The sequence below is a fragment of the Camelus ferus genome, chromosome 12, assembly GCF_009834535.1.
Source record: "Camelus ferus isolate YT-003-E chromosome 12, BCGSAC_Cfer_1.0, whole genome shotgun sequence".
NCBI lineage: Eukaryota > Metazoa > Chordata > Mammalia > Artiodactyla > Camelidae > Camelus > Camelus ferus.
The window spans coordinates 56,350,313-56,363,347 of record NC_045707.1 but is presented as its reverse complement, the minus strand read 5'-3'; the positions used below and the strand labels follow the sequence as shown (position 1 = coordinate 56,363,347).

The following is a 13,035-nucleotide window of genomic DNA, read 5'->3' as shown; positions in this document are numbered from 1 at the left end:
ACATGCTAAGAGAGGCAGTCGGCAGGCTCTGGTGAGTTGACACTCTTAACGCATCATCTTGTCTTTATTAAACAAGAGAGAAGGGTTTGTCAAGGTTAGGGGTTCCCAAAGTAGGAGACTGGTGAAAATAAAAGGTAAAAGAGGAGAAGGCTGTTTTTCTTTGTGCTTTCCGCAGAAGAGACTCAGGAGTTGTTGCCTTAATGAGCTCATGAGAGGACTGACCCATTTTTTAAAAATTGGGCATTTATTGCTTACAATAACCAGTCAATCCTCAAAAATCTTTTCATTCCTTTCTAGTTTAGAACTTTGGTAAAATGGAATCATCTCTGTTCTGGTGGAGGACAGAAAACATCTAGGGCTGACAGATTGTGACTCAAATAATTTGTATAATTTCTTAACAAAATTATGGCTTTTCTCTGCATGGTTTGTAAAGCTTTTCAGCTAATCTTGAAAAGAGCTGTATGAGGTCTTCCTGGGGACGACTTACATTAAGAGGGCACAGTAATCTACAAATTGTACAAGGATGGAAAGAAAAAGAAAAATTAAATCCTTTCGTTTTGACTGATTTGTTTAGATTGAAGAAAATATGAGAATTCTGTAAATCCTTGAGGTATAACCAGCTAGACATACTGTTAATATTCCACAAAAATAGCAAAGAGTAACTGTCTTTATCTATGTGTATACTAAGGAAAGCTGCATATAAATTGACTACTGTGAGATATTTACTTTTTCAGGGGATTGAGTGTTGCCAGTGGATCCAACTGGTGTTCCAGGTTCTTGTCCCGTCCCAGAAAGAATTCAGAGACAGGACTTAGAGGTTAAAAAAAAGTAAAGTGAGAATTTATTAAAGGAGGGGTAGTACACTTTCAAGGGGAGAGCAGGCAGACACAGGTGAGAGGCTGTCCTGAGTTTCTTTGGCAAGTTAGTTACATAGGGTGTAAAAATGAATGGGCAGAGTATTCATTGAGGAGGGAAGGGCTTGGGGTTATATTTCCTGATTATCATCCCAACTCCACCTTCCCAAAGGGAGGAGGGATTTTTGTCCTTATTTAGTCTGGATCAGAAGTGTCATGGCATCGGTGCATAACGGGTACTTCTGATCTGCAAGGCTAATTTTATTGAAATGAGGGCATAATGAGCAAAAGGTTACGTTTGGACACTGGAAATTCCTGCCTTTTCTGACTTTTCTTTGTTGGTCTCCAGGCCAAAAGGTGTAGCCCTTTATCAGCCCAAAGATTCCTGCTTTTCTTTCTCTGCCCAGGGACCCCTGGTGCTTACAGTATGTTTTCCTGCATTTGGCCTGTGACCCTCCTTTCTGCCCAATTCCTGCCATTTGGTCTGTGTCCCCCTTTCTCTGCTCATATCTAGCTATCTGCCTGCTCTAACAGGAGGACAGGACATATGTGTGTTGGGAATTACCAGGAAACTAGGAATGACATTCTATTCCTCACCTTGAGATCTTGAACAAATGGGGTAGCCTTTTCTGATAGGCTTCTTAACTGGCTTTGTGGGAGTATTGCAAGGACTACGATGTGGCCATCCTTATTCTAAGATTAGTAATGTATTTTATTCCTGAGATTTCTTCAGGTTTGAATGGATATTGGGATGACCTCAGTGTGTGTGTGTGGCGGTGGTGGGGGCGGTTATGATTCATTTGAATCTTAGTAGGCCAGTTTCAAATATTCTACTCATATCAGTAGAGTCTTTAGCCCAAAGGGTACAAGGAATCTGATCGAACATTGCACTAGGAGAGGACAGTACCGTGAAGGAACTGCCACAATTTGGGTTGCTCTGATGTGGTGCCACCTGGCAAACATTTAATTTCATAATGCTATTATAGAGCAAGTCTCAGTTAAGTTTGCTGGAACAGAGACACACAATTAAAATCAATAAAAGCTGCAAGACTAGCAAGATCATAGATTTCAGGGCCATGAGGAAACTTTTGGAGATAATGATGACAAATTTGTGATTGTGGCGATGGTTTCATGAGTGTATACATGTCCCCAAACTCACCAAATTATACATTTTAAATACGTTCAATTGATTATACCTTAAGAAATCTACTATTTGTGAGACCCCGAGGTCACTAGGCCCATGAAATGTGACCTTTGGGGTGGAGCTCTCTCAGTGCCATGGATAATTCAATCAGATGTTCTCAGTGGCAATTACCCAAATACTTAAAGAGAGCCCCATGTTAAACTGCCAGCAAAATGTGATGTCCCGTATTTTATATATTCCCCCTCTCAAACTCCTAGGGAGAAAAAAAAAATCTATTAAATTACCTTTCAAGTTAATGTGCAAAGGCAATAAAATCACAATCCAGAATCTAGTGTTCTTGCCCTTATGTGGTAGAAGTCTAATGAAATTAAAGTACCTCCCAGTTTCTTACTTTGTTCAACTCACAGCAAGAAATGTTAGTGACTACATAGATTCCGACAGCAGCTGCAGCCTGTGTGTCTTTCTTGGAAATGGATGTAGCTCCTTCAGCTCCTCAAAAGTTAAATTAATTCAGCATCAAGTCTATGGGGTGTCTCAATTTTTAAAAGGTCTAAAGAAGTAATGGAATACTCAAGGCTATCATAACACTTGCTTCACACCTGGACAAAATTATGTTCCCAGACCCAGTAGCTATTTTTGTCAAAGACAACATGTTACTGAAACTCTACAGTAGAAACTCATGGGTCTGTAGGAATGGGGATAACTGGGGATGGCTTGAGCCTCATCAGAATGCCAATCAGTTCATGCCCATTGTCAGGGGTCTATGCCCTGCACACTTAGACTAAATTGGAAGAAATTTTTCAGCAAGAAGTTAAATTTATCAGCATGCATTTTGCCTGGCACACTGTACCTTCCCTCAGAGTGGCAGTTGAGACACCGATGCTATCTTGCAAAGTACAGATTTGCAGTGGTGCAGTCCCAGTCACCAGGTCTCATTTGTGGTCCTGATCTTTCCCATCTAGTATAATCAAAATCTCTTTATATTCAAAATTTGCTCTTTTACACTGCATTTTATGACTGGCATGGACAGTGTAAACCATGAACTTTGCTAGAGCTCTGTATTGCCTACAAGTCCTCTGCCTTGATGTTCAAAAATAGCAAATACTGATATAGTCATTAATGTTTAGCATATCTATAAATATTTTTCCATCATTAAATTCTTGCCTCAAATGAACTTGCATTCTGGTGTCTCTGCAGCCTCTGATGAGGCCCCTGATGCTCATACATGAATTTAAATGTAGTTCAAGGTTAAACTGCAGCAGCCTGTACCCTGAGGCTGCCTGCACATGCCAATGCCTTTGTTAACGCCACCACAGCCAGAATAGCTCGATAAACTTCATTTTGGCTGATACAGCTGAGGCCATCCGGGAGGCCAGCATATGGGTAGGCACCACACGGCCACATTCTGTGCCTTTATTGAAACCTGTCTCCATCACTTCCACTCCCCTCCCTGCTTCTTTGTTGAAGCCTACACACTTCTATTTAAGGTCCAAAATTGTACGCCACCTCTGTAGAAATAACCAGTTTTCTGTGGACAAAGCTACCCTAAACTTCAGCTCAAAAATCCCAAGTGCCTCTCAGGCTTAAAGCCTCTTGCCAAAACCATAGCAATAAAAAGCCTATTGCACATTTATAAAAGTCAAATTAATGGTCCAATATAAGCCTCTACAAACTGCCAAGATCAAAACTCCCTGAACACACATTGAAGTCTGAAACCACAAGTTCTGGCCATCCAAAGTTTCTCCACTTGTGTATCGTGTTCCCTCAAATTTCATTCCTGTTTTGTCCCTCAAGGTACTGACCCACGCAGCAGAAATTGGGAGTTTTAGATATTACACGCTCCCAAACACAGGCCTCTCCCCTGCTCTGCCTCTGTCCCCTTTCTGCCTTCATCAACACAGCCCATTCTTTACAGTTTTCAGTATGAGAATAGTAATTAAGAGTATGTGCACTGTGCAGGCAGGCCAGGTCCTCTCCCAAACTTATCATTTATATAACTCGCTACCTCCCTGGGCAGAACAAGTAAGAAGAGTAAAGAGACCATGAGTGTTAGGCTGAGGGTACCCCCTTCACGTAGAAGGAAACATCAGTAATGGTTAGAAGTGTTAGCCCCCATCAGTAATGATGACATACACGTATCTATCTTGTAACTATTTTTAAGACTGTAGTAGATAAGCTCTTAAATACATCCCAAGTTTTCTTCTCCTTGTAATTTTCCTCATGCTTCTTCACCTTTAATTCTCTTCTCAACCTGAAAGTCTTTTCTCATGTGCCATCTCATCCATGAAAATTCCCTTGAGCCTGAAGACATAATGACACCTCTCAGGAGGCCCTGGTCCCATGCTTTGCAAAATGTGGTCTGAGGACCAACCACAACAGAATCATGGGGTTGCTTGTTAAAACATCAATCACTGAGCCAATCAGTTATGCAAGTCTTGGGTAGGGCCCTTGAATAAGCATTTTAAGAAATTCTGTGGGTGCTTCTCTGGTGCGTTAAAGTCTGAACCTTTTGTACCGAATGGCCACTGATTGCTTTTTGTTCTATGATGTTGTTCTTTGGCATTTACTGCCTTGTATGTTCCTTTTCTTCAAGAATAACTCCTTAACATGGACCCTGCATATATAACAGCTGTTCAACAAAAAGTTGTTAAAATGAACTTAACTAATTTCACTCATCTCTCAAAAAGACCAGATCTCTTCCTGTTTTGTCCTACCCTGATAAAATGTCTAGAAGTAAATGAAAAATACATGTGAAATCATTATAAAGCAATTAAAATATTTTACTCTGCTTTGCAATATAGCCAAATTTAGGCCACGTTGCTCATTTTAAATGCAATATAATGTACTGCAAATTTCTAAGCACCGTTTTTCTATGCAATAAAGAATTCTGTTTAGTAAGCTGTTTCCTTAGCATCTCCTATTGCACTTTTGGGAGTTTGGTTTTGTTTTTAAATGGAGGTACTGGGGATTGAACCCAGGACCTCGTGCACGCTAAGCATGCACTCTACCACTGAGCTATACCTACCCCCTTCTGTTGCTCTTTTAAATACAGAGCCATCAGTAGGGTTGGAGGGCTTCCAATATTTGGCTGCACCTGCTACCACTTATAAAACTTTACTATGCAATGTTTTATGAATATTATTGTACCGTCCTTTTGTTTATAATGATGATAGCCAAGCCCTTCTCATTTTGCAGTGATTGCAAGGAGGCAAGAGGAGAACCAGTATTCCAGTGCTTTCCCTTGGATGACAAAGGTACCAACTGAGACAACACTGGTAAGGCCCAGTGACAGTGTGCTTATATGACAAAGTCCCACAGGATCCGGAATGCTTAATTCCTGCTGTGACACTGTTGGTTTGCTATCATCATTCAAAAGATCTTATACTAACTAGCAAGCTATATACATCCATTCAAGGAAATATTTATAAATATCAGACTATGCAAATTCTTACATCCAACTCTGCTTGATAAAGACCACATTGCAGAATGGTGGGGGAAGAGAGTAGTTTCAGCACCCAGTAGCCTGCTCTCAGATTTCTGGAAAGACCATCCCCTGTGACATGCACCTAAATTAAAATACATAAATTGAAAAGTCCAAGGGGACTTCATCATTAAAATGAATTTTAAAACCGTAAAATGAATTTTAAAACTGATTACTAAATTTAAACATTTCATTGAAATGATTTGTTGAAAGCTCTGCTCCCTTATTTTATTTTTTGGTCAAAAGATTCTGGGGAGAGTTTATTGGCCTCAGCATACTTCTCAAGAAACAGGCACCAAGCAATAGGCTAGGTTAAATCTGATCGAGACAGACGGCTTTCAGAGTGAGTTTAAAAGCTTATACAATCACTTTCCAAATCTCCTACCATTTCCATCACCCTCTTAACACACACAGGTGAGTGAAGACATACAGGTAAGTGACTAACAAAGGGAATGGAGAAGCTGAGACAGGGTTGCATCCTTCAGTATTTGCCTCAGGAGTACCTGACCCCATCTTCCCTTCAGCGCACTTGTATTTTCTGCCCTTCAGCATCTGTCCATAAACACTAACCCAGAAATACATTTCAGATTTTTGAGAAACAAAATCACAAAACTCTCTTTTAAATATTACGATTAAAAATTCTGCTCCCTTATTTTCAAAACACTTTATTTCATCTGAATGTCCTACAGTACAAAAGTATTACATTGAACCTGTAACTCAAACAGCAGGTTCTGTCACTTCTTCATGAAGCAAATAAATAAAAAACAAATCATATCATGTAGAGCATATATAGAAAATGTTCTTTTACAGAAAAAAAAATATTTGGACATTTTATGTTTAGTATAGCTTAGCAATCCAGTCTCTGCTGACAAATTTAATTAACTGTTTGGAGGGACAGTACACACACAAAGGGACTCAAGAGCTGGAGGACATTTTAACTCTTGTTTAATCAGACAACACGTCTGATTTAATTTTTTTCTTGTATTTTTTTCAGAAGATACTCCATCTGTAAATTCAAGTTTGGTTGGCCCTTTTTAGTCTTTTTACTCAGTATTTTGAACGTTTCCATTTTCTTCTTTTTATAGAGCCTTTGAGCTTCTTCTCTCTCTTGCTTTCTCCTCTCAAATTCCTGAAATTATTAACATATGTAAAACAGCAGATACTGTTCAATAATTCTGTTGAAATAGTTACCACCATGCAAACACTTAAGGTTTGTCTTATATTTTACAAAATATAAAGTGTTGTAAGTGCAGCAGTATACCATGTGTGCTTTCATACTACAATACGTGCTATAACATAGAATAATGTAAAGTTATTGAACAGTTTTAATCATTTGTATACAAATAAAATTAGAGCACAGAAGAGAGAAGGCATATTTATCTAATGATTTCATCATTTAATCAGATCCACTGAAGAGTTAAAAGGGTTTTAGAGGTTATCTAGTCCATATAACACTAAAATCTTCATTTCCAGAATATCTGGTGTTCTTTCTAATTTGCAATCTGACAGATTTAATTCAAGAAGCACTTATTAGCTATATACTGCATCTATGTGCTAGGTATTATGATTTGATCTTTTAAGAATTACTATGCTCATTTGATTTCCTAAGATAAAGACTCAAATTCATTTGAGTTTAAGGAAAAATAATTCAGTTATATACACACCTGAAAAGCACTGCTTGAAATGCAATACTCTTTAATTAAATGTGAAAGTTTTAAAAGTTCTTTATGCAATATGTGGACTATTTTTCAATTTCCTCTGTAACACACATAGCCCCCAAATAACACAGCCTTACATTTGTATGGTGATATAATTAACAAAGTGCTTTCATATACATCATAGCATATTCCATTCTTTCAAAACTTTTTATGCTAGAATTCATCTTCCTCTTACAGATGAGAAGCTGATGCTCAATTTTCACAAATACAAAGCATTTATACATACATAAAGGAAATTTTTAAAGAATATTGTTTTACAGTATAATGGTCCTTATTTCATCTGGTATACTATTTCCAAAGTTGACTGATATCATATGGTTGGTTATAAAAAAGCATAATACAACAAAGGTCCAGTTTTGCCATGGAGAAATGTTCCTCCTTCATCCTAGTCTGCCATCGGTTTAAGAATAATTGTAAGAATTTTAGATGTTAAACTTCCAGATTTCTTAATTACACAAACTGTAAAGCTAAGACATAAAAAGAATTATGTCAGTGCCATCTTTGGAGTATTTCTGATTGATGTGCAATCCTTTTTAAAGTAATAGATTAATATAGCTTCAATACAAGAAATACAAATTAACCACAGATTTTTATTTTGTTGAAGTTGTACATAATTGTGTTTTTACTCATTTAAAAAATGCTATTATAATTTTGGGTTTCTGAATGATAAGAAAGAGTGGTAACTTTCTGCTAAATTAACCTAGTAGGGTTTTTAATAAGCAAAACCAACTCTTCTGAGTAAAAAGATATTTTATTCTAATGCCTCCCTCTGACTTTTAACTTACTTTGATGCAAATTTATGAAAATCATCTACTTTTTCTTAGATTAATAGTTCTCAAATTTTATCACACGTAAGAATCTCTTGAGGCACTTGTTAAAATGCAACTACCTGAACCATACTCTTGAGAAACATTGTCCCAGACGTTCATACTATTAACCTACAAGCAGTACCTTTAAAAGCCTATTGTTGAACTACCAGTATCACCTCCCAAGGGTAATACAAACAACCAAGGAATTTAAACATGTTAAAATTCTCCCGCTTTGCTCAGCTCATTCGTTTATACAAATATTTATAGAGGGCATATTATGTGCCCTATATTAAGAAGAGAAGCTTGCATATACACTTAAGATAAAGAAAAATGAATCTAAATATTTTAAAAGGAGATCTTACTTGTTTCTTAGCAGCACGCTTAGCTTGTATCCGCTCATATTCTTCCTGTGCTTTTTGATTTGATGTTTTCTTTTTATTCTTCTTTGGAATAGTAATGGAGCTTTGTGAGATAAATGAAGACAAGTAAGTCACAACGATTAAAAATAATACAGCCAAAATTATGACAAAATTGTCAAATATAGTACTTGTATAGTCAAATCTCAGTAGCAACTTAAGAGGGGAAGACAGGTTGAAAGAAAGGGGACATTAATTTTATTGGTAAATTGTCCAAATAACATATTAAAAAAATATAGTTACAGCTTTCAAGATAGAAAAAGTGGCAAACGGAAAGTTTGAGAGAAATATTTCAACCAGGGAAAATACAGAAAGCTCTCAAAGACCCTCAAATATTTAAAAATAGAAAACCAGCATATGACTGGCAGAAATGAGAGACTGAAAAAGGCATTAAAGGATGTTATGAAGGATGTTTTGGGTGTACATGAACTTTAATCCCAAAGCTCTTTGACCAACTTGTCTCTGTTCCATCTCATTTGTTTTTTTAATTGCAACCTAGTCTATGTTTGCAACAACAACAAAAAATCCAGTTTAATAATAGTAGTATCAGTTAACACTGAAGTAGCACATCCCATGTATCATATGCCTTTTTAAGTACCATGTATGAACTAAATGAACTCATTTAGTCTTCACAACATCATGAGATAGGTTAGGGATACCACAGTCTGTGCAAATAATCCGTTCCAGGTTTGTACAATATAGCAGCTCTAAATTACACACTTATTAAAAATTACTTTTTTAAAAAAAGTACATCAATAACAGGAGTCCATCAATGTCCAAATAAGTTAAATGGCCTTGAGAGACTTAAATCCAGAACCCAAATCTCTTAATTCCCACTCCATTACTTCTTCTATTAAGCTAAACTGGCCTAACAGACATTTAAGCTAACAAGAAAGCCTCCATGAAAATATTTTCACATAATTACCTTGACTTCTAAAATGCTTTGAGAAAAATTACCATTCCTACAGAAACTGTCCTGTAATCTCTTTCATAAAACACTACTTATATCTACAGTGAAGAATTTCAAAAGAAGGTAACACATACTTCACTCTTACGCTACACCGTTGTCCTGGCTGAGGCTGCTCAATGCTACAATGTTCTTCAGACAAAGCTTGGTCAGTGCTACACTGCTCTTCCCGCAAAGGCTGAGTAACTTGTTCTTCTGACAGAGGCTGGTCAACTTGTTCTAACAAAGGCTGCTTAACTTTTCTAACTTGCTTCCTAAGTCTTTCGTCTTCAGCTAAATAGAGATGTTTCAGATGATCAGGGTATCGGTCTGTGAATTGGGATTCCTGTGAGGTTTGAGCCTTCTTTTCTCTCCATAGCAATTTCTTGTAACTTTGCTGGATCTTTAGTTTTCTTCGAAATGCAAAGCCTTGTCCTATTGAAGAATATTGGTCATAAATTACTTTCTCAGAAAATAAGTTGCATGAAAAGTGTACCTGTTAATTTAAAATACTTTTTACATCATCACATTCAGATACAAGAGTTACATTATTTTGCTTTAAAATCTTATTTCAAGAAAACAAGTTTAAGCTAATGGAATGACTAGTACGTTGGTCCTTTGCAAAAAGTCCAGACCAACAGTAGTTGTGCAGAACTCAAGAACTTCAAAGAGGGGAAAATAACTAGAGTGTTGCACAACTCCAACTTATTGTACCCACAAATCAAACAAATTCCTTAATTCATCTAAAATATTTAATCTAGGTCTTCAATAAATATCTAAGATAAAAAAAAAAAAAACCCTATTATTTTACCTTAGAGAAAAGACCATACAACTGATTTTCTAAAGTAATTCAACACAAGAGGGAGGATGCTGTATAACTTTCTGAACGTCTGGCAATTATCAGAAGACTAAACTTATTTAAGATTTAAGGGTACTGAAAGACACTCCAAATGGAATTTAAGGGTACTGAAAGACAGCAAGGCAAAATGAAAAACACGAATTAAAGAGAAGTAAAGACAGTAAGAGAAGACTGGAGGGCTGTGGGGTAATTTGTAATTAGCAAGGGTATGAGGCAGTACATACCTGGCCCCGTCTTTCTATCCTGTACTGTACTACACGCACAAATTAACCCGTAGGTGCTCTCTATTTATAGTTTCAAGGGGAAATGCAGAGAAAAAGCGTTCTGAAGAAGAATGAAATTTAAAGTCAGGGCAGATGTTAGCAACACTGCCTCGTCTTCCCATCCAGAGCTCTGAGAAGCCCACAGCATCAGAACATTTAAGAAAAGATTCCTCTGCCCCACGAAGGGTTCCGGTCTGGTTCCTAAACCCTTCCCTGCTTCGGTGGATCGTGTATCCTAAAATTTCGCAGGCCTGACGACTTGTAAAAGGCCGCCCTCTTACGTACCTTCGCGAACGCTCCCCACGAAGGCCTGCGCATGGTTAGGTCGCCACGTCCTGTGTTTCACATTCTTATTTCTGAATCCAACCGATGAAACTCCTTCACCATGCGTCCCAAAACTCTCTCTTCGCCACCTTGCAGCCGGCCTTACCGGCGCCATGGCTAGAAAAACCACAACGGACGCAGTCAAAATACGTCATCAGGCAGAAGCAATCAACCGCCCAGCCAGAGTCCAGATCGGAGTTCTACTTATCGGGCCTGTGCTACCGAGCTCTCGCTTTGCGGCCACGTTTGCGCCACCTACAGCCCGGGAGGGTGTGCGCCATGGCGGCTTCTCGCCCGCTCCCGGTGACCCAAGGCCTGCCCACATTGTGTGCCAAGTTGCAGGAGCTCCTGCGGTTCCTGAGGGAAGCCCTATCCATTTCCAGTGCACATACGGTGGACTTCTACACGGAGTCTGTGTGGGAGAAACTGGTCGACTTGCCCCCGGAGACGGTGCTGGCGGCGCTGAGGAGGCCGGCGGCGGCGGCGGCGGCGGCGGCGACCGCCGCTGAGGCCCAACCCTCAGAGGCGCGCCCCCTGGTGGAAGCCGAGAGGGGCTCAGGTGAATGGCTGGTGGACGGGGCGGGCGGGGAGGCGGAGAGAAGGCCGGCCCAGTGAAGCGTGCCCCCTAGTGGAAGTCGAGCGGAAACGGGTGCGCGGCCGGGCCGGCCGAGGGGGCTCCGGAGGCACTCCGTGGGATGAAGCTGAGCCCTGCCAGGATCTCCCTTTTGTCCCTGGGTGTTTGTTATTTCCGCAATTTAAAGAGAACAGGAAACAGAGCTAAGAGCTTCTTTCATTTAGTAACTCAGCAATAATTTTTTTTGGCTGGAGGGAAACAAGGAGAACAGGGCTCTCACAATGCTTATAAATAACACGAGGAAACACAGCAGAAGATAAATCAGTAGTAAACCGTCAAGATCATTTCACATGATGATAATGACCAAGAAGAAAATGAAACCAGTCAAATGTGATAGCGATTGTGTGAGGAGGCCAGCTTTAACTTAGCTGGTCCTGAGCAAGGAGCGTGAGAAAGCGCTGTGAGCCAAAGGAAGGGTTTTCAGACCCATAGATCTCAGAGGCCCTGAAACACGAAAGAGCGGGGCTGGTAGAGGTTCAAAAGGAAGCCTGAGTGGCTAGAGCCAAGTGCTGGGCAAAGGCAGGGGCGGTCGGGGATGTAGTCAGGGGCCGGATCGCCCAGGGCTCTCTGGGCCTTCGAGGGTATAGGGTTTGAAGTGTGGTGGGAAACCTTTGGAGCCATTTAGTCAACGTAGTGACTTAATATAACATATTTGAAAAAGTAACTCTGATAGTTATTTGAAGAACAGACTAGCAGGGCAAATCTGAGGGGCCAGTTAGAAGACCGTTTCAGTAGTACAGGAAAGGTGATGGGATCCTGGGCTAGGATGGCAGTGAAGACCTGTAATTTACCAGTTCATTTGAAAACTGTTTATAAAGTACTACTGTGTGCCATGAAATTAAGTAGATTCTACTAAGGCAAGTACCTTTTGGAAGTAGAGTCCTAGGATTTCTCCTCATTTCCTTCCAGGTGTTCCCAATCTTGCACTTGCTCATGAACTTTAGAGCATCACTCGAGGGGCCTCCTATAATAGGTCTAGGTAAATATTGATTTCTTTAAAGTCATTGTTTATTGTTGAAAAGTTAGGCACTTCTTTAGTTTACTCTTATAATACCTAATACCTATGGTAACTTGGCAGCTTAAACTCCAAAAGAGCAGAGATTTTGCCTGTCCTGTTGTATACCCAGCACCTAGTAAAACACCTCTCATGCATTATTAAATGCCAGGTGAAAATTTGTTGTGTGAATTAATTAATGACTCATCCAGGCTTCCAAAAAAAGAAAAGATACTGAATAAATATGAAGCCCAAGACTTTTCATATGGGTTCAGCCTAGTTGGCATACAATGGAAGAAATAGATTTGTTTATATAGCCTAATGATGATGATGATAATAATAATAATAATAAGATTCTTTGATATTTATAATTTTCCATGCAGTGTGTTGTTTGTTTGGATATTTTCTCTTTTAATCTTTACATCAGCCTTGCAGGGCTCTGTTTTACCCATTTGTGAAATTGCAAATTGAGGAGATAATTTGCCAGGGACACAGCTTGCAATGGAGATTCAAACCTGGGCCATCTGACTCCACAGAGTATGAAACTTTACTGCTGTGTTGGAAGTTTTTTTAAATTATTTCAGAATGACTTA

At 39.1% G+C, this 13,035-nt stretch overlaps 2 protein-coding genes across 13 annotated transcripts in view; one reads left to right on the top strand and one right to left on the bottom strand.

Annotated features, from left to right (window-relative positions):
• Positions 1–11,331, bottom strand: part of CCDC59 (coiled-coil domain containing 59) — a 41,014-nt gene extending 29,683 nt beyond the window's left edge. For 2 of the 5 annotated variants that reach the window (XR_004324861.1, XR_004324860.1), the window contains exons 1-3: positions 10,776–11,075; positions 9,467–9,803; positions 8,369–8,468 (exon numbers count right to left, since the gene is read on the bottom strand). Coding sequence is in view for 3 of the 5 variants with exons in the window: in XM_032493830.1 (XP_032349721.1) it covers positions 6,447–6,608; positions 8,369–8,468; positions 9,467–9,803; positions 10,776–10,929 (753 nt within the window). In the remaining 2 variants the exon portion in view is untranslated. Of the gene's footprint in view, positions 1–6,126; positions 7,665–8,368; positions 8,469–9,466; positions 9,804–10,775; positions 11,076–11,206 lie in introns of those variants that run through there. The other 3 variants (XM_032493829.1, XM_032493830.1, XM_032493831.1) reach the window with 3 other exon arrangements.
• Positions 11,064–13,035, top strand: part of METTL25 (methyltransferase like 25) — a 348,849-nt gene continuing 346,877 nt past the window's right edge. For 7 of the 8 annotated variants that reach the window (XR_004324859.1, XR_004324858.1, XM_032493828.1 and 4 more), the window contains exon 1: positions 11,094–11,373. Coding sequence is in view for 6 of the 8 variants with exons in the window: in XM_032493828.1 (XP_032349719.1) it covers positions 11,094–11,373 (280 nt within the window). In the remaining 2 variants the exon portion in view is untranslated. Of the gene's footprint in view, positions 11,374–13,035 lie in introns of all 8 variants that reach the window. The other variant, XM_032493822.1, reaches the window with a different exon arrangement.